This window comes from Cyanistes caeruleus, chromosome Z (genome assembly GCF_971803275.1).
Source record: "Cyanistes caeruleus chromosome Z, bCyaCae1.hap1.1, whole genome shotgun sequence".
NCBI classification, from domain to species: Eukaryota; Metazoa; Chordata; class Aves; order Passeriformes; family Paridae; genus Cyanistes; species Cyanistes caeruleus.
Window position 1 is genome coordinate 50,407,856 of NC_141732.1, and position 26,979 is coordinate 50,434,834.

General features: G+C 35.8%; 1 protein-coding gene across 8 annotated transcripts in view; it reads right to left on the reverse strand.

Moving 5' to 3' along the window:
* The window catches only part of TYRP1 (tyrosinase related protein 1), a 135,416-nt gene that overhangs the window by 5,955 nt on the left and 102,482 nt on the right, over positions 1–26,979 (reverse strand). For 3 of the 8 annotated variants that reach the window (XM_086867420.1, XM_086867417.1, XM_086867419.1), the window contains 3 exons: positions 19,688–19,777; positions 3,667–4,138; positions 498–820 (listed from right to left, as the gene is read on the reverse strand). In XM_086867420.1, the coding sequence (XP_086723546.1) occupies positions 498–820; positions 3,667–4,048 (705 nt within the window). In that variant the 5' untranslated portion in view covers positions 4,049–4,138; positions 19,688–19,777. Of the gene's footprint in view, positions 1–497; positions 821–3,666; positions 4,139–5,494; positions 5,953–6,745; positions 6,844–6,962; positions 7,087–7,679; positions 7,827–19,687; positions 19,778–21,994; positions 22,063–26,979 lie in introns of those variants that run through there. The other 5 variants (XM_023943606.2, XM_086867418.1, XM_086867421.1 and 2 more) reach the window with 4 other exon arrangements.

Sequence of the window (26,979 nt, forward strand, 5' to 3'; positions counted from 1 at the left end):
AAAAAAGAGAACCATTGATTTATGGAACAGGATGTAGTAAAACACTAGTTTCTCTAACCGGTTGCACAAATTAAATGTGATTCTGAATTCATAAGCCATCTCTGTTATCACTTTCTTCAGAATTTCTGATGCTTTGGTTAATGTTATTCAAAGAATAATGGCCTTGAGATTAAAAACACCACTGAAAAGAACATTGTTGGTCCAATAACATGTGTTATATCTAGAATATATCTTTTTTTCCAAGAGATTTTTATGGGAATTCTACATTTTCTATTGCTCTGATTAAAATATTGTATTTAACATCTCTATAAAAGTGACAGTCTGAAGCCTAAATGCACTCTATTAAATTTAGTGTACAACATGAGTTAATGAAATTGCAGCAGAATCATTTCAACATGTAGGAAAAAATTAATTTCATTTGTTGCCTGTTTTAATATGAAGCACTTTAACTGCAAAAAACATAGTGTGAATACCAGTAAACATTAGAGGAACTTCACCTGCATGTCTCTTTCAAGCTGCAATAGATGGTACCTATGCCACGTGACAAAAGCTGGTCCCTCATGGGAGAAATCAACTCCTCCAAAACTCTGCTGCCCCGCACCAAGGAAAGTCTTCCTGACAGAGTAGTAATGAGACCACACAAAGTAGTTATAAATGGAGATATTCTCGAACTGAGGTGTGTTGCCATCTGGTCCAAAAATTTCTTCACGTCTTCGTGTGGCAATAACGATGTCGGGATGGACTGTCACCTTGGCTTGGTGTAAGGCATTCACGAAGCGATTCCTCTCTTCCGCACTTAGATCCAAAAGATTCCTTCTGACTGCGATAAAGCAGAAGAGGCAAGTTATTGCCAAAGTAACAAGGCACTGAAGTCTGATCTCACAGAACTTATTTAATGCATTCCTAATAGTTCTGGGCAAGTCCCTTTTTCTTCAAGTGCCCACCCTTTTTTTATTGGGGAAACTCACTGAGCATAAATAGAAGATGTTACTTATTTTGAGAAAAGATGAAATAAATAAAAATAAAATCCCAATCCTTGCAATTTTAGTGCTTTTAGGAGTATTGTTACAGATTATTTTTCCATCCTGCTGGACAAAAGACAAAGACAGTTCTTTGTCATACAAACCTTTCAGAACTTCATCCGATATACTTGTCTGTATACCACTACTTGTGGTAGTACTCTACAAGAAATGAGCACTATAAACGAATAAACTAATAATCAGAAACTCTCTGTTTGAAAATTTAATGAAATTAAATTTTAATTTAATGAAGAATTGGTATTTTTATTCTTGAACCTTTGCAGGAAAAATGGCAGATTCGCTGTGAATTATTGTGAATTTCTCACAGTACTCAAGTACAGTATATCTTTAATCTGGCATTATATCTTATCTTTTATCTTCTAAACCTGACACTATTAACAATTGTCATGTATTAGTCCTTTTTAGCCATATATCTCAAAATAATGGAAAAATAGCATTGTCCACACATAGTGCAACAAGGAAGAAAACTGACTTGTTGAAATAGCAGTATTTCAGCAAGAAGAAGTGAATACAGATGACCTCAGTCCTTCTTTCATCTGGTCTGAGAAAATTTCAGACTAAGTTTAGACTAAGATGAAGATAGAAGTTCTCAAAATTTTTATTCAATATTTACTTTTTGTCATTATAAAAATACACAGTAAAAATCCATAACTCATTGTCCAAATTAGTGATAGATTATACAGATGCAAGAAGCAACATATCTTCAACATGAATCTATACAAAGAATAGAAGTGAATTATGTTTTACTAAAAAAACAAATGGATTCAGTGAGGCATATTTTAGCTTCTGGGAAATTTGAATAAAGTCTTTCCTGAAACATGAATTTCAGGCAAGGACTGTGTATCCTGAAACATGCTTTTTTGTTTTGCAGAGCTAAACTGACATGCTAGCCCTCATCACTGAAGTGCTGGGCTTTTTGGTTTGGTTGGTTGTTTATTTGTTTGGGTTTTTGTTTGGTTATTTTGTGGTGCTTTTTGAATTGTTTCAAGTACACAACTATAATTGTCCATCTAATTTTGATTTACATAGACATATTAACATTTTAATTTTAAAAGTATATGCCTGAACCACAATAAAAATAGTGATGATTATTATTAGAGTTAGTCATTTACTGAGAAGATACGAAGACAGCACACTGCATTTTACAGCAATGTAATATGGATATGCCAACAGTAATCCAGTAATTATTTCTAAAATCTGAACAGATAGGGCCATCTATGAATAGGCAAAAGAGGTGACCTCAATGTGAAAACTTAAAGCATAATAAGAAAATAATTTATACCTTTTAAACTCCTGTTATCATGCACAATACATTGGATTTATTTGGCATTTTAATGCATCGTAAAGGATTTAATGAGAGAAAAGTAAAAAATGCTCTTGTACATTCTAGAAAATCACCTAAAACTGCTGTTTGCCTGTCTCTAGTTTTACATTATTAAGTTTGTGTCTTAACATTTATGTCTTTATTATTCTTCAGAGCTGCTATCATTGTAAAATAGAATAGGCCAGAGTATCAGAGAGTGCAATCTGGCTTAGCAGATCCAATTCACAAGTAATACTTTCTTCTTTCTAGTTTAGTTCTTGAAGCTCAAAGGATGCAAAAAAATTCAAAGATCTTTCCCATAGCCGTCATAATCTATTATTAAGGAATTGTTAAAATTTTGATTTGGTAAGTGGTCATTTGTTAACTCTTATTGGAACATGCTCTTACATTCATGGAATGTTCACTTATCTGGTGAAATGTCAGTGCTGATTTCTGTTTCTGCAGAAAGAAACACTGCATATTTGTGCTAGAGACCTCTTGTTTAACATATCAGCAGAACCCATGCTCATTTGGGGGATTTTTGATTTTACAGGATTTCAATAACATCTTTGAAGTTAAGTGTTAAAGTTTAAAAATAAAGGTTGAAATCTTGTCCATTCAGATGGTTTTCTGAATATGGCCCCAAACCTGTTTGTCTTTTTTAATTTACCTGTAATGTTCAACTTTTTTCCAGTTGTTCAAGGATTTCAAATCCATTTTTAAAAAAATTTAAAGATCTGTTTAGTGATATGCTAGACATAACTGAAACTGGATTACTGAAGAAGGGCTTACCCCACCCTGGACTGATTAATTTTAACAGTCCCTAGTCATGACTAATTTTTTTTAAGACATTGACAGCAACAAAGGCAATAGAAATTTACCAGACCAGGTACTTAGTTTAGAATTGTATTAAGGGACTTTGAATGAAAAAACCTGATGTCACATTTAAAATAGTCACAAGGTATTAAACATATTGAAGTACACATTATTCCCAGGATCACTCACAAACACGTGTACATACGTGCCTTTAGACATTATTTTTATCTTAAATCCAAATAATACATTTTTCTTCAATATATATGTTCTATTCTTTAATGAAATTTCATGCTTTCTTTTCTTTCTTTTAATGAATAGTAAGTGTAAGTAATAAGTAATTTTTACACGAGCTGAACTGCTCCTCTAGCACCTGCCTTTATAACACCTTTAGCAACATACCTTTGTTCGTAAATAGCATGGAGGTTTTGTACCTTAAAGAGAACAAATCCACTGAGAAGCAAGCACTGACAAGGACCAGCTTTCACGTCGTATTTCGGATGTCCTTACCGATATTGATCTGCTGGCTGCAGGTGGGTCCAGTCCAGCCAGGCCGACACGACCCGCAGTTGTAGCCGGAGAAGTTCCCGTTGCAGCGGCAGGTTTGGTTGAAGAAGCGGATGGGCCATTGCTCGCGGTCATCCCGCCCATCGTGGATGTACTGGGGGCCGTGGGGCCGCCAGTCCACAGTCACCTGTACGCACCGGCCCCTGCCCGTGGACACACCGCAGCGGTCGGTGCCTGGCCCGAAGACGGGGAAATAGTCTGGGCAGCACATGCCACTCCTCAGGGCCTCAACAGTTGCGCACTGTCGAGGGAACTGGGCTCCAGCTTGGCCTGACATGGTGAGAAGCAGCAGCAGGGAAAGGTAGAGCAGCGTGGGGATCCGCATGACAGCGGGTCAAGCAGAGCCGGCTTGTTCACAGAGCTGGCTGTCCGCACACGCTGATTTCCTCTCCTGTGATGGGACACCCAGCTCCCTCTATGGAGAGAGAGAGGGAAAGGGAGAGAAAGCAGAGTAAAAACGAGTGACACAAATCTCTGGGCTACCCCTTTCACCCCAAAAAATTCCTAACTCTACACTTCAATACTCTGAAAAGGCGAGCAACTCTGACCACAGATGCTAATATTCTCATAATCTGCACGTAAGATAGTAACTAAGTAGATCTGCATTTGCTCACTAACTGTTAAATTCTTCCAAAATGTTCATTCACATTTTACACTTGCTGGAAAGGTTTGTTCTGCTGCCACAAAGTTCTAAAACCTGTCTAAGGCACCAGTTTTCTAAAACATTTTTTTTTCCACCCTCCTTCCTTCCCCCAGTTCATGCCTTCTCTGCATTAACCTAGCATATCTTGTTCTCCTCTCTGTTTTCCTGCTGTTCTCTGATGCCAACTCCAATATAAAGTGAAGCTGTACTTCTTCATGCATTGTACCTGTTTTCTCTTCCTGGTACCTCTCCACTGCTGAGATCTCGTTCTATCTCTGCACGTCCTATGACTGTCTAACCTGAAATAAGCACGGCTAATTTCTCTCCCGGTTCAGTCTGCTTGCTAATCCTTCTTGTACCAACACAGTATGGCTTGGCCTCACCCTCCTTCCTCTCTTAATCCCCTTTCTACTTCAGTGCATTTCTCTGGACTTTAAGTACTTGAACAGCACATGATTTCTTTCATGCTTATCTCCTTGTGATTTTACAAGTTTTACCAAAGGTCAGAGACAAATACTTGAATTCAAAACAGAACAAATGTGAAGCTGGGTTTTTGTTTGTTTCTTGGTTTGTTTTTTGGTTGGTTTTTTTTAATTACTTGCAAAGAAAGGCTCACTTGAAAAACAAAGAACAGTAGGGAAAATACATTTAAAAGATACTTAGAAAAAGTTCTTGAGACGGCATTTTCAAGATCAGGCTGAAGTAAGTGACTAAGCAATGTTATTTGTAAAATGAAACACTCCAATTTTTAAACTTATAGCTTTCAGTTTATTTGATACTAAAATAAAAAGACAATGATCGTACTGGAATTTCATAAAATACTAACTTCTGAGCGGGTGCTAGGAAGGGTAATGACAAAAATAAATTGACAAATCTCTTCAATGAAAAAAAAAATGCTTCTTTAATCTTTGCAAGGATGATTTCTACTGCACAAAAACGACCTTATTCAAGTTATTACTCTCTTCCTTAGCTTTCAATAAGGATGGATTTCAGTGAGGTGGAGATATGTCAAGTGAGGTGAGGATAAGTCAAGAAACATCTTAACTGGCATCAAGACAAAATATTAACAAGTTTTCTGGGAAAAGGTTCAATCACACTGTAACTGACATCAAGCAGAAAATGGATTACCTTCTCTTTCTGCTTCCCTATATGCAAGTCATAATGCAAGAGTGCACCCAATTCTGGCAGAACAAAGAAACAATTTTTTTGTGCATTTATTCTTGCCAACCAGCCATGCACCAGAGCAGTGAACCTTGCCCTCTGTGCCTTGGATAACCCAACATGCTTGCTTCAGGGTAGGACGGAGATTTTTAGTACACTTCTCTCTCTCTTTACTTCATTCTCCATTTGCAGACAGGAGTATTTGCTAATCCTCAAGTGAATGTATTTTCTATTCTGACTTCCACTTCATTCTCCATTTTAGTATATATTCTCTTCTTTGTTATCTTATCCTGCTTCTTTCCAAGCTTAAATGTTTTCTCTTTGAACATGTGTATCGGGACACAGGTGACACAAATTCACTGTTTTCACATCAGAAGGTAAACCAGAGCTGGTAAAAAACCTCTTGAGATTTTATCTGAAAAGAACTTAAAGTTCAAAGAAGAAGCATACAGGTTTTAGCCATGAATATTTAGCAAATACAGCAAATTCATAATAAGCTTAAGAGGGATAAATGCTGCTTCTTAGACAAAGCCCCAGTAAAACACAGCAAACAGATGTACTGACTGAGGTTTCCTGGCATCATAAAACTTCCCCATATAATGGTGTACATGATTTAGACCTTCTGAAAACCTCCTGCGGAGAAAACACCTATGAATGTTTTACAGCAGAGGTGCACTGCTGAGGATGGTATCCCTTCTTTTCCACCAGATATTCCCTTGGGTTTCCTGTTGGAAATCTTGCTGAACCATTTGGTGGAGTGCAATCTTTTTTATAATTTTTATTTTGATATTCTTGCCTTTAGAGATATTTTTGCCTTTAAAGACTCCTGCTCCCCTACTGTGCCTGAAATGATTTGGTTTTGGAGATTATCCAAATGTACAACATCTGTGTTTCTGTGGCTCAGTTCAGAAAGGGCTTGTCTACAAAATCAAGGTAATGAGGAAGAAGTCAATGTGTGAACCCCTAGCTCACTAATTGCCTGTGCAGACTTAAAGACCTGAAAAGAGATTACTTAATATGCTATATATTTGCATATATTCTTATATTATTGTACCACTCTCTTTTTTTTTCTTTTTTTTTTTTTTTTTTTTTAGTAGTACTTTTTGATGCTGGGAACAAGATCTCTGTGCAGACACACAAGGTTTAGGTCTATACCCTAAACTACTGGAGAAGGTTATAAAAATCTAGAGAGTTCTATTTATGCTTGATGAAACATACCTGAGGTACTGATTGTGTCTCAGCCCATGCCATCATCCCTACAGTCAAACATCTGGGAGCTACCCAGTGGTCTTTACTAGGAGTTGGAATACAGGCATCTGTTTGTTTGAAGTATAAGAACACAGTAGTAATTCAGAAGTTCCGTTCTTTAACACATGAAAAGACACATGATTGTAGTGATACTGCTACATGCATTTTTCTTCCAGTTAAACAGTACCTTTAAGAAGCATTAAAGGTCAGTGCCAGGAAACAGATCGCTATCAATGGCACTCATGGAACATATACAGCAGAAGAAGATTGCCTATTCAGGTAGACTCTATCTTTGTAGTTCTTCAGTTGTCCTAGGGATTATTCAGTTGAATAATTTGAATAATAATTTTAAATAATTTGAATAAGTACATTATTTTTTGAGTTTTTGTCTATTTCTTCTATTTTAACTGGTATATTCAAACAGTACTATGCAAGATGAATGTAAAAGAGAGCAAAACTTACCTAATATTTTTTTCTTCGTGAAGAGTGGGGGGAAAAAAAAATAAGACCCAACCAGTTTAATGTTTTTCTAGCAAACTATAAGCAATAATCTACAGTAATAAAACTACTGTCTCAAGGCATCAGTAGACAGCTGCAGACTTAACAAAGGAAATGGTGCTAGAGTTTCATTAACAGAACATGTAGGTGCAAAAAAGTATTAATTTGTAAATAGGTTGTGAAATGAATAGGCAACAAACAACAGTGATGTTAACAGTGATGATCTGCAGCATTTAATTTTCTGCTTCTATTCAGAAAAACCACCAATGAGAAACTTATTGCTGAAAATCTTTTACTCAGATTAACGCTTGCAGTGAAATTGAGACAAGATTTTTCTTACTGATATTTATCATGCAAACTGTAGAAGTGCATAGTCCCAAGGAGCACACAATTTCATTTTCCCCACAAACCTTAGGTTTTAGCAAACTGCTTCGAGCTAGAATTAATGAGTGCAGCTACGGACATCTAAACCTCAGTGCTCTGTTAAATAACCAATTTTCTGTAGTAGGAAGACAGTGGACCAGCCTCAGATAATGCAAATCAACACAGCCCCATTGGTTTTAATAAGACATAGAATTACAGTCAGCTGGAGGGAGCTTGGCTCATTTGTATAGGTTAACCTTCAGCTGGCTTATTTGCTGACAAGAAAACTACAAAAATAATGCTGACTGTTACAAGCAACTGCAGTACTTCCCAGATAATTCTACTATGTGTTCTCTAGTCTACATTATCTCCCTTTTCATTAGACAGTTGAAAGCCAAGCCAGCAGTGAATATGAAACTGCATGTAGTGCAACCTTACAAAATGAAAAATAGCATTTCAAAGAATAGAAATAAAAATATTTCTTTTTAAAATTTTTTTAGAGTATAAGGTTTTTGCACATTCATTAAATTGCTTCATCTCTTCCTAGTGTCTCTTATTTTGTGTCAGATATGACAAGTCCCATAAAAGCTAAGATATGTCTCAGACATGGAGCAATTTTATTCATTTTTCTAGGAAATCATGCATATACTGTGCTGTGCCCTACTGTAAGATTTAATTCTGCATTAATTTTAATTAAAGGAGTATTAGTCAACTTTCTTGTTGGCAACAACTTTCTCATCTTCATCCAGCAGACTGCATGATACTTAGTAAGTACTTAAATTACTCTCTAAGAGTAGGAGTCTCAAATTTTTATCAAGTACTTATTTTTTCTTGCAAATAAGGTAAATTTCTACTTTCATTTTGAGAAAATATGTATCACTTTTATTGGAAGCTGAACCAACTATAAATCAATGTATAGGAAAGATAAATAAAGCAAAGGACAAGATTTTTATATCGTTTTGATAACCTGATTAAAGAAAAAAAATCAAGTCAAACTATTTCAGACAAACTGATACTTCTTTTCTTTAAAGTATGAAATTTTCACAGTGAATCTTGCAAATGCTGTAAACACTTTAAGCAAAATAAATAATTTTAGTTATACCGACTGCATAATGTGTTCTATTCATCTAGAGTTTTAGCCATGTACTGGAAAGTGTGTTATAATAATGCTAACAATTTCTGAACATTTCCTCCATGTTTTTGTAATTCTGGAATGATATCAATGAGCTGAAGCATGGCTGAGAAATGAAATTGGCCTGAAGTTGCGTCTGCAAAGTAAAGTGCAGAGAATTTACTCTATCTTTGTAGTTCAAAAGTTCACCTTCAGCAAGGAAACATATAGGTAATTGGAGTCTTTATTGCTTTCACCAAACATAGTCCAGTGCCTGGAGAGAGATCTGCAGTTTCAAAATGATGCGATAGAGGTGACAAATGACTGCCTACAGAGAAATGAGTGAGACCTAAAAGAGTGTTGCAGATAGGCATAAAATGAAAATAAGTAGCACTTGTCTAAGAGTTTGAAATAGCTTCAAAATAGCACACATCACTTTTGCCTCTTGAAAATATATGTAAGGTTTGAAAGCAGTATTTCAGAGAAACAGTTGACTGATAAAGGTACAAGATTGGCTAGAGCTTCCAGGAAGCAGAAAGTGTGGTGTTGAAGCTGGAATCATGAGTTTTACTTACGAGTGACTGTGGATGAAATCTGACTCCCTTAGCAGCCTAAGGTGAAGGAAATAAGGTATGCTCTAATCCTAGGGACAACCATGGTATTAAAGTTAGCTTTGTGTTGTGAGCAAATACAGTGAACACAATGCTTTGATTGCCACAATGCAGCTGGAGCTGGGCTGTGTGAAACTGAGCTACAGATTAGGAAATTATCTAACATAGTGTCACACGGTCATTGAACCCAGAATGGGTGTCAGTGAGGCCTGGAGGTGGAGGGTGTCCCTGCACAGACAGAGTTTGCAGAAATTAACGTGTCTATCGCCAGCAGTGCTGTGCATCTGCCACCCTGCCCCGTGCTCTCATCTGTGCACCTGCCCATGCTCTCATCTATCCACCTGCCAATGCAATGTTCAGGAAATTTGTTCTCCTCTGACCATGCTCTAGGGAGCTACTAATCAAGAAGTGTTATATTGTAGATGCACTTTGGGCAAGACCACAAGCTGCCTAAGTAAATGGGAATTTTGCTACTGATTTTAGAAGTTAGCAATGTAAAATCCATTACCCAAAGAAACCTGAAGTAAAACAAACCCCATATCAAGGAAGATTATTCTGTCAATTTATGTTATCTTGCCTTTTCAGATCAAACCATCTTCAAGGGCAAAGATGGTGTTTGTCTTACCACATTTTATCCATTACAGCATACCATGAAATTGAAGGCATAAGAGGTCAGCTTACTGTTTGGAGTAAGCTGCCATAGCTCCAATAAATAACACTGTTCAGGATGTGCCCATTGATGTCCAAGAAGTTAAAGTAATTTATATTTAGTAAGAATCAAGTCCTCTGTGTTTTGAGAAACTGAATCTGAATTTTTTTTCTTTGCTGAAGTGATTTCCATGAAAATTTATCTAACAGTGTTATAAATTGAAAGACCTGCTGGATTATACATACTATCATATGACATTTTGTTCCAGGCCAGAAAAATGGAAAAAATATACTGTCACAAGATTAATTTTTCCCTAAATTCATGTTATTCCATTGATAGACAGAGAGCCTTTTGACTGAAAAAAATAAATTGTGCTCTGGGTAATATAGATCAATAGCTTATGTTCTGTAGGTGAAAATACTTTGTAGGGAGTTACCCTAACAAGCTAATAGATTTTTTTTTTTGTAAATTATCTTTAAAGATAGAAATAGATAAGAGTTCAGTGCAAGGAAGGCCTCCTAGCTATTTATTGACTAGAGAAAATGAACTAATAGCTACTGTCACCAGTGACAATGTTTTTCTCAGAGCCCACTGAAATGAACAGTATTCTTTCTTTTGACCTTACTGCACTGTAAACTATGTCCATCATGACAGATTTCTAATAAGTAATCACAAATTGCTTGCTCGAAGAAATAGGATGTTGAAGCCCCTCACAAACTTTCTGAGTTAGGTTAGAAGCTTTGATGAAAATTATGTAACATTTATGCGTTAAGTGGATGAACATTTTTTGTTCCTATGGAAAATTTGTGGCATTTCTGGCATGCCAACAGCTTGGGAAATGTTCCCATTTACAGCAGAAGTTGATGCTGGTGCACTGGAAACCAAAACTAAAGTACATGACCAAAATGCTTCTTACTAGGGAGAAAAAAGAAGTGATATTTATTATTTTTATAACCCACATACCACGATACAAAGCTCTCTTTTGTATTTTCACTACTGCCTTAGACGAGGTCATGCAGCTGCCAGAAGGTTTGGGGAAAAGCAAGGGAGGCTGCTGCAAGTGAAGATGTTAATATCATAGCAGTGGCATTCTGTCCTTTAAAGACTATCCTTTGCCAAAACACAGTGCTAACCTTTTGCTTACTTAAAGGAATATATGCAGATACATTTTCAAACTGAAGTTTGTATTTATTATTTATTAATATGAAGGTTCTAGTGACAATTTTTTTGCAGCAGAATAATGGAGTCCTTTATCAGCATTAGCCTGAACAAGTGCATTAAAGCCATTTAATGTGTCATAGTATTTTAAGTCAAATAGGATAGCTCCATTCATATCATGATGCAGACTGTTTTATCACACTGTTACTGAGCCATTTATTCTGAAAATGAAACAGTGTTTTATTCCAGTGTTTTATTATATATGTATAAGAATTGATGTTTAGGACTATTAAGTCCCATAAGTCAAACACAACCCTTAGGAATTTCATTTTTGAGCAGGCCTGATAAGTCTCATTAATGATATCTTCAATGTCACAGATCAAATAAATATCTTTGATGTACCTGATAATGTGTAAAGGACATTTACATTATTCCTTACTATATATTAGGAGCTATCTCATTTGCCTGAAAAAACTTTGTTTCTCCAGAAACTCCACAACTCTATTAACCCTTGTAACAGAGTAGGAAATCTATACATTAAAATCTAAAAAGAAAGGAATACAGTTACATTTGTATACACTTAATTTTTTAGTGTTGTCTAGATGGATTTAGGGTTCTGCATTAGGTAAATTTCAGAGGAAAAATCTCCCTGAACAAACCAAAAAGAAGTGTTATCTAACCTTCCCTTCTGTAAACAGTTAGTAAAAGACAACATGATGATATTTTTTTTTTTTTTTTTGATGATGGAACTACCACCATCTGCTCAGAAATCTTTAACTGAATGAATATTTTAAAATGAGAGTAGATACACTAATGCTAAGCACTAGGGGTTCTCATACTGCAGTAAAAAAAGATCAGCTATGAAATCTGATTCCAATATTGTGGAAGTAATGGAAGTCAAAACTCCACGTGTGCACTTCAGGCAAGGATCACAGGATACTTCTAAATGTCATGAGCACTAATGACTCCAGTATGCTGAAAGATTTACAGATATGTCATTGATATCCTTTAAGGCTTTGTAATTTTTTCTATTGATTACGAGGACTTCCCAAAGAAATGAATAAACAAAGAACTCAAGAGGATCAAATAGGCATGTAAGAGAAATGTGTCTAATGATGGCACACATATATAAGTATAGAAATTGTTGATCTGTTTGGTCAATGAAGAACTCATGAAACAGATGATTGCTATAAATGCAGCTGAAGTAAGAAGGATCTTTTTAATTAATATTTCTTTCATTGATTTTTCTCAGACATAAGTGACGGAACATTTAGTGATGGTTGATTATATCTTCCTGCATTTTTGGAATGAATTTGTTGGTATGCTGGTAGACTTTGGAAGAAAAAAATCACTCTTTTAAAGATTACTATATTGATGCAGACTTCTATTAATTCTATCACATCATCTTTTGAGTAGATAATCTGTTAAGTTTTCCAAATTTTTAAAGGGGGGATTGATGTTAGGTTAGTCATCACTATTTTTTGTTTTGTATGGTATTTTACCATAACCACACTTCCAGCCTGCTAGCATCTCAAGCAGAAATGATTCCTTAAAATTTTTTCAGTCTTGTTTTTAGTAGCAATAATAATTTGTTGTTGAATCTTACAAAGTTCTTACCACCAGCTACATACTGTTTCAAAAATCTGAGCTGCTTGCATGCCTTCCACACACTTCTCAGGATGTGTAAATAATATTTCTTTTTCATCTAAGGATAGACTTGAATGCAGGGAAAACAAGGACCTAATCTCTAAAATATACTGTCAAATTTAAGAAATGTAAGATCTTGCCTAAATTTATCTAGTAAACAAAATATTAATTTCTACTTGAAAAATGGAAAATGATACAGTTTTTTTTTCATTTTTCAAGGCCTTCTGAATTCATTGTAGCTCTTTGAAGGTATGTTCTTCATTTTCCAGATAAAAGTTCCTCTTTTGTTTAACCTATGCTTCTTCCTCCCATAATGATGGATCCCATGGTGCAAGTGCATCAATCATAATTCAAATTCTATTTTTAAGGCAGAGTGTGGGTGGTGCTGGGCTCATTGATAAAATGATCAATTAATTTTTATTGTTACTGCATTTAAAATCCTTGTCAAGGAATCAATAGTGTCAAATGTGGTAATAAACACAGAGCAAAATTAAACCTGACATAAGACAAGAAACTACAGATGTTCAGAAACAGAAAGAGAAGCCCACTCAGGATAATGCTTGTTGTGTTAAAAGGGTATGTTTCAGCAGAATAGCAGGATAACTGTTACCAGTCCTTTTAGTGGACATCACAGCTAAGAAAATTTGTAGGAAATAGGTGAAAAAGTATTCCATGCCTGTATATGTGATTGTGTCAAGTCTGAATGGCAGCCTAAGAAAAAGCAGAATTCAAAAAAGGAAAAATTATGTCTGATCCTGTGGGAGATAAAAATAGGTGACATGGTTATTCATAGTACTGAATGAAATATGGTCAATAGGGAGAGAAATAGGCAAGGAAGTCTCCTTCAGTGACCAAAATTAGCTGCTCTTTGATAGAGATGAGAAATCAATGCAAAGGATGAAAAAATATTGATGTTAAATTAGCAAAAAACATGTAGCATTTGAATATAATTTCAATCTAAAGTCTTCATGTGTTTGTATGAAAAAGAAATATCTCCATAACCATCACCCTGTGAAATGGTTGATAGTAAAGTAGGAGTTGCAAACAATATAGAACATCTCTATGTGCAGGACAAGGGTTGTAAGTATTGTTAACTGTTGTTCCCAGAATATATTGTATTCACTACTGAGTTAATGTAGATGAATATATTTTATTATGTCCTGGTCATAGAGAAATTCAGTATTTATTAGGGAGAGTACCACTGGAAATAACATTGTGCCAAATGTAGATAGGGTATTAGTCATCTTAAATATACATGAATATTTGAGAATATATGTCAGATTTCATATTCAAGTATTTGAAAAGTTATTCAGTGATGTAAAAAACTGAGTTAGTGTTTAAGCAAGACTCAAACCTGTCACTTATCATCTACTGCAGATATACTAAAAATATAATTGATTTTCACAGGGAAAATTGTTGAGTTTGAGGAAGGCTAGATTTTTTTTTTTACTCCTGCAGAACAAATTGTACTGTCATACAAATTTATTGTCTTACCAAATGTAATTCATTAGCTTTTTAAAAAAAATCTATTTAATTCAGAATAATGAAGAGTAGGAGGTGTGACTATGCATCTTAAGGGAGTAAAATATTTACAAGTACTTGATATTCACCTAAACCATGTTGTAATAGTAGAAAGATAGAAATGAAAAAGAAGACCAAAACTCAAGGAGTAGTCTTATTTTATATATTCTTTAAAAATAGAAATGGTGATTGATGTCAACTCTTATGTGCAAGTGAAAAAAAATGCTGCTAAGATGCTAATAGCAGCATGAAGACATACAGGGACAAGGAAAGACTATTTATATTTATATTTAAGGCTAAATATAGCACACTGAATTTTGTATATATTTGAAATTAATTCTTGCTATGGCGAGACATGACAGAGGAAAAAAAAAAATGGTAGAACTTCTTGTAAGTAAAAAGTGATGTGCTTGTTGTTGCACTCAATGGATATTTCCAAGGGAGGGAGTTGTCATGGACTTTTGTCAGCTCAGAATGCTCTGATTAAAGTGATGCCTTTTTTGGCAGCAGAAGCCTGAATAGGCTGCTCACATGTGGGAAAAATGTAACAAATCCAGGTGTTTAGGTCTACAAATAAAGGGTCTGGATGATCACATAGAGTTCAGCGAGCCTTTTTCACAATATTTCTCCAAATACATTACATTGACATCTGCTTTTATAAGTAAACATGGTTAAAAAAGGTGAAAATAAGCATATATAAGTTATATATGTACTGTTTTTGCTGTTACTGGAGAGCAAAAGGATTGATAACCACATTTTTTATTATATTTCAGAAAACGTATTTATTGAAAGAACAGGAATTTAGAAATGCTGTCACAAACAATAGAATCAATGAAATAGAGAAAAGGGCCTGTTATCCAAGTGTCCAAAGCCATGACACTGAGTCCCTGGGGAGTGGGGCTTTGAAAGTGGAAGATGCCAGATGTATGAATGGCATCCTGTTTCACTACCTGAAGACCTCTTCAGTGAAATGTACTGGAAATAGGATAGTTGAGGTGGTGCAAATTTCATTCAGAGAAACTCTCCCTAATTGCACTGATGCCTTCAAATTGCAGTGAACTCTCACAGCTGTATTTCCACATTAGTCTGGAAGCTCAGCAATTGTATCTGTGTATCAGTGATCGGCAGTTCTTGCAAGAAGGCTCTGAAAATTGATAGTTACTAACATGCCTGAATTTTGAGTCACTGTATGATAAGTCAGAAAGGAAATTTTCCATTTGAAAGCATCCAAGTCTTTTGATTTTGTGTGCTTTTCCGAGGTCACCTATTTTTTTCAGACTCTTTTTGACTGTTAAGTGTTGAATTGAGCAAAAATGATACACTATACATAAGAGAACAGAAATAACAGTTTAGGCTCAACATGATGGCCAATTTAGATCAGATACCAGGGCCAGATTTACAATGTCTTCCTGTGGAAATAAGCATGACAGGTTCATTTTACAGTCTATACAAGGAAACAGGTACTTTCAGAATGCATTGTGTCTCATTCTAAAATAAAAATAAAAATATTAAATGTGGAGGATGATTCTAGCAGTACTTATTTCCCACCATTTGCTGCAATGACAGCCATGCACAGCTAATTCAGGTGTAGAAGATAAAAGTTAGCTGACATGAATTGAACATTGAGCTTCTGACTAGAAAGTTTCCTCAAAAAATCTTACTGATATTTACTGTACATTTGACGCTGTTTGCATGTGTAATTTCTTTTTTAATTTCAATTGAACCCTACAGTCATCATACAAAGTGATTCTTTAAGACATTTAGTGCTTTTCTGCTATCAAATTTTGTCCTTAATGTTAGATATAATAAATTTCTCTCCAATCAAAGAATATAAAGATATATCATATAGTATAATATAATATATCATATAGTATAATAATTATATCATAATTACATCAATAATTGTATCATATAAAATATAAGAAATAATGTTAGGTATAATAAATTTCTCTCCAATTATTAATGAAGATTCATCTCTTAGTTAAGCCATACCACAATTACAAGGTACTTTGGCAGACTGCAAACCTAGATGTAGTCTCAGCATTTTTGCAAAAGTTAAAATAAAAGGTCCCTTTATTAAGTGTCAGCACTGTGGTACACCCAGGATTTGGTTCCTAACTACAGTGTGATGGTCTGTGCTGTCATTGGCAAATCAATGATCAAGCTGTGTTCGCTAGTAAATGTGACAATGAGCTGGAAGGAGGCTTGTCGTGATGAACACCAAGTTGAATTTAAGCCAGCAGTGTGCCCTTGCCATAAGGAAGGTAAATGGTATTCTGGGATACATTAGTCACAGTAGTGACTCAGACTGAGAAAGGTGATCCCACCCTTTTTTTCATTACTGGTGAGGCCACACATGGAGTACTGCGTCCAGTTTTGGGCTCCTTAATACGAGATAGGCATGGACATAGTGGAGAGAGTCCAATGAAAAGCCTGAAGATGTTGAAGGGACTGAAGCATGTCTTCTAAAGCAAAAGGCTAAGAGAGCTCGGGTAATTCGCCCCGAAGAAATGAAGGCCTCAGTGGTGTCTTGTCAATGTATATGCATAGTTCAGGAACAGGAGAGAGTAAAGAAGACAAGAGTCAGACTGTTTTCAGTGTGGTCAGTGTCAGAGCAAGAGGCAATGGGCACAAGAGGAACCTCCACAACACAGGAGGCTCCCTCCAAGCCTTACTTTGCCACAGTGACCATGACAGAGCACTAGATTAGGTTGCCCAGAGGCATGGACTCTCAATCTTTGGAGATTATTCAAAAGCCAGCTGAACATGGTCTCGGAAATTGGCTCCAGATGACTCTACCTGAGCAGAAGGTTGGATCAGAAAACCACAGAGTTCCTTACAATCTCAGTCTTTTTGAGACTCTGTGAAATATATTTCAAAAGGTCCTAGAAAAGCATTTCTTAAAAAATTGATAATATCAACAGTTGACAACAATTTAATTTTATTTTTTTTTACTTATTCATTACAATGATAATGCTTAGTAATACCTCAAATTAATTTAAAAGGACAGTCTTAGAAACACCAAATACATAGAAGGAAATGATCCTGATATTTGCACTGCCTTATTTTTAACACATGGAACAGTCTTCAGCTAGAAAAGACACTGATATTTCAATTCATTAATTCTAAAATAGATTAATAATTATAGAGATTTTTCTAATCTTTACCAACTGTTACTGAATAGCAAAAACTATGAATTGTAGATCCCAGATAGGTTCTCTGTCTTGAGTGCTAGAGGATGACTGTCTTTTTTTTTTTTTTTAATGGTTTAGGTTGGAAGTGACCTTAAAGATTGTCCAGACTCAATCAACCTTGCTGTGGGCCGGGAGACTACCCACTAAACCAAGTTACCCCAGCCCCACTCCAGCCTGGCTTTGAATACTGCCAGGGATGGGGCATCCACACCTTCTCTGGACAAGCTGTTCAGTTACTCACCACCTTCACAGACAATTATTTCTTCCATATGGCTAATCTAAACCTGTTCCCTTCCAGTTTAAGGCCATTCCCACTTGTCCGGTCACAACAGTTGATGAGGAGTCCCTCTCCAGCATCCATGTAGGCTTCTGTCAGATACTGGAAGGTTGCTGTGAGGTCTCCATGCAGCTTCCTCCAGGCTAAACAGCCCCATATTTCTCACCCTGGGAGGTTCTTCAGTCCCCTGTCAGCCTCGTGGCCTTCTCTCAATTTATTCTGATGGTTCCCTGTCTCAATTTGTTCTGTTTTTGGGACCCCAGAGCTGATGCAGCACTGCAGTGGGGTCTCAGCAGAGCAGAGCAGAGGGGCAGAGTCCCCTCCCTGGCCCTGCTGCCCACCCTGCCCTGGATGAAGCCCAGGACACAATTGGCTTTCTGGGCTGTGCGTGCTCATTGCCAGCTCATGCTGAGCATTTTCTCAACTCTCAAACCCCAGTCCTTCTCTGCAGGATTTTTCTTGATAAATTCTTAGCACAAGCTGCATGTTTTACTCATGGAGCAAGTAGTATTACAGTTTTCAAAAAGCAGTCGAGTGTCAGGCTTGTGGGATGAGTCCCCACTGCCACGATTGCTCAGCTAGTACACCAAGGGCTGCTCTCTTCTGTCTGTGTCTCAGCAAGAAATGGGCCAAGCTTTTATCTGGGAAAAAGCCTCTGAAAGAGGCTTCCTTGTTGGGGAAGAGACACAATTTTCTATAATGAATTTCTGTATTGACTTAGGAATGTTAAAAAACGTAGAATTGCTTTTCTCAAAACAAGATCATATACACACTTCTAGTCTTAAGGAAATCCTTTGAATCCTTTGATTTATCAGTTTTATTCAAAGTCACATGAAACATATTTAAAGCTAGGAATGTTTGGGTTGAAAGGAAAAGGAAGACTACTGTGGTCTTTTTCCCACACTTTTTGACGTTAACAACGCTTATATTCTACTCATAATAAAAAAGTAATGACTAGGAAAAAAGCAGTGCGATTCATTGGACTTAAATCATTAAAAAATTCATCAGACTTCTCCTTTCAGCATGTCTGGGTTCCTTTGGGCTGCAATGATACTACAAATTCATACTTTACACAGCAATAAAATTCTAGGAAAGATATTTCTGCTTTATTCTAGGTCCAGTAAGATTAGATTAATGTTTCTGATAAAATTATTTGTAATTTAACAAACAGTTCCAGAAAGGATTTTCTTTACCAAGTGTAATTTATTATCATTTTTTTTAATTAAGTGTAGGAATTATTACTATGCATCTTAAGGGAATGAAATATGTACAACTGCCATGTTGTGGAACTAGAAAGATTAAAATGAAGAAAAAGAATATAAACTCAAGGACTCTGAATATATATATTATTTAAAAATAGAAATGATGATTGAAGTCAAGCTATGCACAAATGAAAAAAAGTGCTCTTAAGGTAGCAAAGTCATACAAGAATATTAAAATAAGCATAAAGAATGGCATTGGGTAATAGGTACTTTTTCAAAGAATCACGATAAAGTCAACACTGAGAGGTTAGTAGTGGTGTGGTCTGAGGTCCTTTAGGCAAATCTAATTTGAGTAGGAGACCAAACTGGCCCTCTGCAGGTCCAAACATGAGCAAGAATAACAAAATAACTGTTTCTATTCAGTCCCCCCTATAATCTTCTGTTTTTTGTTCTCCAACAGGCATGTTGCTCAAGGCCTGTGTAGCAGAAGCCCAAATCTGAGTGACAACATAATGTGTGCAAACACTCTTTCACAAACAGTTTATGATACAAATGATCAGGAAACCAAGTAAGAAGACAGTGAAGCCCTATTAATTTTCAAATCCAAGTGTAAGCAAAAACTCAGGCATGTTACTTGTTACAAGGGTGTCAATTTAGCACCTGTCATCAGCACAGTCTTACCTGCATTCAGCCATCCCACACACTTTGCATGTGATACCTTCTCCTAGATGCTCCCATCTCTCAGAGTGACACTCCCCTTTTCCCAGAGACCTGAAAAATGGAAAACTTGTTTGGGCAAACCACCAGAATTCATAAACACTGAAATACCAAACTATTAAATTGCAAATGATAAGAATATAAAAGGTAAAACAAATTGTGAAGAGTAAAGTTTGAAACTAGGTAGAAATATTCCCTGATGTAAACTAAGACAGGAAAAAAGAGTTTTTTTTCTCTAATATTTTGAGATATTTGTAAAAGTTATTTATGCTGAACTAAAGAGAAGCAGAATCCAATGCCAGATAAAATTTCCTGTAAATTCATATCATCTTATTTTAAAGCTTTCAGAACATATCTGATTTGGAGAAAAAATATTGAAGCTTGTTTAAGCTCTGTCTCATTTTTGATCACAAAATATTTGAAAGAGTCTTAAAATTAAAACTTTTGATTAAAACTGCTGATTAAAACTTCTGATTGCCCAACTACTTTTTTTTTTTTCTTTTTTTTTTTTTTTTATTACATTTGTGTAATATTTTGTGTAAATGTCACATTAGGTCTAAAACTCCTGAACACTGGAAGAAATTATACATGTTCACTGTAGATATTAAACATTAAGAGTTTTTTTGGGGTCATGTGATGGCTGGAGTAGGAGATTGGAATTCTTGCAGGTATTAAGACAGACATGGGCAGGCATTGACACCAGTCATGAGTTTATCTCATGGAAAAGGTTTATTGCAGAATACTGAAAGAAAACATGCAAAATAGTTTTTCATTGAAAAGCAAGTTAGGCATTGTAATTTTTTAATTTTTATGAAAGGGCATTTCAAGGAAAGATCCTTGTTTTATGCCTGTGATAATATCTGACTTATTTTCCACAAAAGAGGTCTCTGCAGTAATGATTACCCACACTGAGGTCATCTTCAGGGTGGAAGGTGAGCACTCTTTCCTCGGTGATAGAACTGAGCCTGGTTAACCATGATTGCTTTTTATCCCAGTCTGCTTTAATTTCATTCCATAAGTTGTTCTACTTGTTTCCCTGAACAACACTGAAGGTATGACTTTTAGAGATATTGAGTATTCAAACCTCTAACTTTTTTTTTTAATTAGCAGCAAAATTGTGCAAAATTGTTTTTGCACTGTCATTCCAAAACAACATTTAAAGATGCAATGAATAATAAAATATATTTCAGACAAAGGAGCTGTGTTTGTTTTAGACAAGAATTGAAGTAATTTATTAAGCCTAATATTAAGAAAAAAATGCTCAGATTCTGCTTCTTTGTGAAATGGATGTGCTTGAGGCTATTTTTATAATGAATTCAGTTCTATGTTAGCCTTAGAAGATGTCAAATATATGAACGGCATAAAGAGATTTCAAACACACTCTGGCCAAAAAAGTAAAAAAAAATGAAGACTAAAAATAATTCTATTATTGTTTCCAGTGCAATAGTCAGATTGGAAAGCCACCTGGAATATTATAATAATTATAATAATAATTCAACAAGGAAAAAACCCAAAGAAACAAAACCCTTTGTTTTTCAGTGGAGGTGTAATTAGATTAGTCTTCATCAAGACTGAATACATAAAATGGATTACTATCAATATATTATCTTCTAATCTCACCATGTGGGATTTGTCATTGTGGCCAAGAATACTTCAAGATCATGAGTTCAATGGGGAGCAGAATGATGAACTGTGCTCATTCCACTCAAGGACATCATCTCTCATAAAAACAAGCAAATTGATTTCTAGTCAAGAATACCAAAAGGAAAAAGTGAATTTAATTTCTTTTGGGACTTAACTATGAAAAAGAAAGAAAAAAGAGGTTTGATAATGGCCCGAAAAAAAAGACATCAGAAGAGACCAAAACTAAAATGTTTATGTAAATCAATTCTTGCATGATAAATAACGCTGTATATTTCTCATATCAACAAATAATACTATATATAGTAGTATATATAATAATATATTTATAATACTTACTATATGTAGTCTATAATCATGGAACGTCAGAAGGAAAAAACTGAGTGTTTTGTTAACAGAAATAAGCATAACTTCATAAATATATCTTCCAATCCAGATGAAAAAGGTTTTTAAAGTTATGTTATAATTGCAGCTAAAGTGTATAGATATTGTGAAATAGTGTTTGGATTTCATTCTTTTGTTAGTAGGGATGCTTACAAAATCAAAACCTTATGTCTACAGTCTTGAGTCTTTTAGTTGAATTCACTGTAGAGGAAGGAATTGCTGTAGCTGAGTTGTCAGTGAACATACCCTATTTTGCACCTGTGTTGCAGCATCTTCCTAGTCAAACCTTCCCTGCCCCTGAATCTGTGTCCACCCTGTGAAGGTAAAAGTACTCTCTTAGAGAATATGGAGAATAGCATTGTATCCAACAGTTTAAATTCTATCCTGAATTCTGTTTGGGTGTCAACATGAGTAAATATTTAGTCTTTACTAAGGAAATTACTCTTCCTGTTGATAGGAAAATAAGTGACAATGACATGAAGAAGAGTGAGGTACTCCGCAACTTTTTTCTCCTCTGTTTTCATTGGTAATCAGCTCTGAACCTTAATCCAGGGACTGGGGGAAAGAAGATTGGAAGAGAAAAATCAGGTTCAAGACCATGAGAGGCACATGAATATACACAAAACCAGGGGAACCAACACAGACAGTGGAATTGAGTGCACCGTCAACATCTGCAGATCACACTGAGCTGAGTGGCGCCATTGATATGCCTAGGGAAAGAGATGGCATGCAGAGGCTTGGGAAGTGGTCCCACAAGAACTTTGTGAGGTTCAACAAGCCAAGGTGCAAGGTCCTGCTCCAGAATGAGTCAATGACCTTTATGAGTACAGAGAGACTGATGCATTGCTAGAGAGCAGGTCTGCAGAGGAGGTACAGGAGGTGGATGAAAAATTGGACATGAGATGGCAAGGTCTGTTTGCAGCTCAAAAAGCCAACTGTATTCTGGGCTTTATTAAAAGCAGCATGGCCAAGAGATTGAGGGAAGTGATTCTCTGCCTCTGCTTTGCTCTTGTGAGAACCCATTTTGAAGTGCTGCATCCAACCCAATATAAGAATGATATGGACCTTTTAGAGAGGGTCTAGAGGAGGACCACAAAAATTATCAGAGGGCTGGAACATCTCTGTAGTGAAAAAAGTGTAAGAGGATTCAGACTGGAAAAGGCTCTAGAGAGAGCACCCATCCTAAAATTTCATTATTTAAAGAAAGGATTATAAGAAATATTGAAAGAGTATTTTTATTACAACTTGTAGTGACAAGACAAGGGGTAATGGTTTCATACTGAAAATTGATTTAGTTTGGATACAAGAAAGATATTTTTTACAATGGAGATGTCGAAACACTTGAACAGCATGCCCACGAAAGTGCATGTCCCATCATTGGAGGTTTTCAAAGTCAGACTAAGCAGGGCTTTTAGCAACTTGTTTTAGTGAAAGATATTGATGTTTGTGTCAGGGAGTTTGGACTGTATGATCATTAAAGTTCCCTTCCAAACCAAAGCATTCTACAATTCTTTAGATTTTTAACACTTTTGATACTTTACCACAAACAGTTGAACATTTATTATACGGATATGATGTATTGGTATGTAAGCACAAATAATTGCATTTCCAAGTATTTTACTTTAGTTTTTTTGTTTTTTGAGCTGGTATTTTAATATTTCCTTCCAAATCACTGTAGTTATATGTGGCCTTTTTATTTAGTAACAGAAGGCAGTATGTTCTCTATTGGCAAGCAGCATGTTGAGTCAAGTGAGGGATCAATTGTTTTGATGCAAGTTGAGGGATCTTACTTGTTTTGATGCAGTTACCAAATGTTTTAGTTACTGATAATGAATTAACATTTTATGAGATGTATATATATATATATATATATATATATATATATATATATATATATATATAGGGTTTTTTTATTTCATCCTCTATGTTATACCTCTTCTACAGTCTCTGGTTCAAAATGAAATGTCCCATTTCTGGTGCAAAAAGTATGATGGAAAATTTACATCTCATACATAGCAGTCAACACAGTTCATTTCACTTAGAAAAAGGTTGAAATGCACTAAAAGAAAATGAAAATCCATATCATGTGATTCGGATGTGATCTCAAGGGAATAATCCTTGCTGTTAAAATAACAGTTATTAAAAATACAACACATACTGTGTGGACATACAGTGCAAGAAAGTAGGGCTGCTATTTTAGTACCTTATGGATATCAGAATTTTGGTTTGATTGGTATATTTAAGAAGTCCTTCTTCCAAGATGAAACTTTATTTTATTTTATTTGCATATTTTCTTAATTATTTAACTTTTCTAAATCCTATGTGGCTTCCAAGACATCTTGAAAACCATGATCTCAGCACATCATTCTAATTATGTGATCACTTGGCAATCTTTCACAGTAAAAAGGTCAGCTGCCTTAACAAACTAACACATACCTTTGCACTATTTGTTCTGGCATTGTCATGGTTTCTGGAAGATTAAATTAGTTTAGATCATGTTTCTTAACTTTTCTGCTATATCATGCTTACTACTGAGAAATCAGCTACTGATTATCACACCCACAACCTTGTCTTTGTCCCTCTGTTTACCGAGCAGTAGATTGAACTTCATTTCCTTCCACATCATGATGAATGTGAATTCCAGAACCTCAGCAGCTTCTGGGAATCTTGAGTGATTGAATCCTACTGCACTGGATTGCCTACAGATGTCAGGGAGACCTGAGATTTGCGATACAGATACTTCCTGCTATGGTTTGAAGAAGCTTGTCCATCTCCACACCCTGGTTGGGTGGACACAACGGTGCTATCCTTACTGACCTGACCATATGAGACCCCACACTGCCTTTTTTGGATGTCAGAGAGAAGAGCCAGGCATTCAAGATGTTCCTTAACAGAAAGGCAGCTTCTTTCCTTACTCTGTTCCTCTTGAAGAACTTATATATAACTCAGTGCAGTTGTGCTAGCTGTTTTACCTTACCTTGGTTTTTCAAACATCCCAGTTTTGTATCTGGAGTTCTAGTCACATCTCTTTTTTATCCAGGTTGCACATATTTGTGGGCATGTATTTGAAACTGCTTCCCTTCTGCCCTGTTTCATCATTCTTTAGGTCTTTTTAGCATTGCTCTTCACCCTCTGTTTTCCACCCTTTTCTACTGTGTACTTCTTTACTTCTTGGCTGTGGTTTACAGTCTTGTTCTTCCATTTTCCTAGTGTAAAACTCTTCCAACCAGGCTCTCCTGCCTCTTGAAAAAAGTGCTTTTGGCCCACTTTGCCAGATCTATTGCATCTGTCTGTGACAGTCCATGAGTCTCAAAGGTTGTGTCATCATAAAAGCCAAAACCTTCATGTTTACACCAGCTTGGATGACAACACTGGTTGATGACAATCCTATAATGATAAGAATTATGCATTCCCTTCAGCTGCTCTCAGGACACTGAATTTAGTAGGAGCTGAGTGACAGAAGACTTAGCCTGGAGGCACATCAGATGTAGCTGAAACCAAATCCTTTAAACAGCACCAAAAATCGTGTGTGATGGCACTGGGAGTCTTCATCTAGCTGGGGTAAAAGTACCTAGTGTTCTAATCTGAATTATTCACTAGAGAGTTATGCTGCTTCCTGAGGACTTGGATTTGGGGTGTTTGTGATTCTGTTGATGATTTTACAGTCTGGCTTTATTCCTATGGAAAAGTGACATTAATTTTTAATATATATTTTCTTTAAAAAGAAGCAGAATCTCAAAGTGGGTCAAACACACTTGTAGACGAGAATAAGGTCTACCAACGCAGAGTTTTGACAATTACTTTTTAATTGCCTGAAATGGTATTTCTGTTAATATTATCCATTATGCTCTCCTTGAAAATTCCCCTTTCAACACGAAACTGAAACAAGCTGAAATGAAAACCCCTTTAAACTATTATATGAGTACCACTGTGAATGAAAAAGAGGTGAGCCTTCTGTTCTGCTGCACCTCACATGTTGGCAGAGGCATTTCCAGCTGGAGTTTCAGCAGATAGAAAGTCACCAAAGTCTCACAAATATTCCTAAAAACTCTACCCAGCTTGTCTACCAAGATTGAAAAATATATTTGATTGAAAAAATATATTTAATAATCTAATAGCTTGACAGTTTTTACAATGATGATGTAGAAAGTATAAAGTATTACTACAAAGGAAAGCATCTTTATATCACGCAGTCTTATTTAAAAAGAAAAGGTCTGTAGATAAAAGTTGAAGGAGAAATATCTTTGCTAAAAATTAACCAAATTATTAGATATACCAGCTTTTGTTATTCACCTCCAAGTCTGTTTTTCCAAGACGATAAACCTGCATATCTGGAAAAAAATTAGTTATGCCATGACAACAGGGATGATCTAAAGATCAAGGAAATGCTCTTCAATAGAAGCAGATCAGTGATACATAGTTGATTACAAAGCTAGGAAAAATTGCATTTTAATGAAGTTGTTATCATATCAGGTAGCATTAAGGATAACTGTGTAATGTTCTAGGGGTACATCATTGTGTCAAAAAATGCTGTTGGTGAATCACAGAAGAAATGAGAGGAATTTAGTGTATAATATAGGCTGAAAGCAGAATATTAAAAAGCACAAACCCTGTCCCTTTCTAACCATATTTTCATTAGTATTGCTGGATTTTATGAAGAAAAGAAGCAGAAAAACTTGTAAGAACATACTGTTAAAGCAAAAATGTCTTGTAAATGAAACAACTTTTATTTGGAATTTTTTTTCATAGGACTATTTAATTGGAAGGTGTCTCCACGTAAAATCAGCTAAAAAAGCTCCTTAGTTTAGAACATGAAGATATATCATGGTTCTATGGCTAAAATTTGAAGATTATGTTTGGATAGGAGAAGAAGTTTAGACAGCATCAATATTAACCCTCCAAAACATCCCCTCAGACAGACCATGTCCATGTGTGACCCTTGCCAGGGCAAGATATCCCCAGTGGACTTGTGACTGACCCATGCTGGGGGAAGAACATCCCTGGTGGACCAAAGGACATGAAATTCTGACCGAAGACAGAAGAAGCTTTTAGACACACAAGCTCACTGCCTATGCTGTCTGCCACCTAAGGTGCAGGCATAACCTGCAGACAAATTGCAGGAAGTTTTATAAATGGGGAGGAGACAAGTGTTTATGTAAGCATTCATATAAATAAATGGTGGTTTATTTTCCACCACTGATGAACCAGTGAGTGGAGGTTTGTATTGGCTG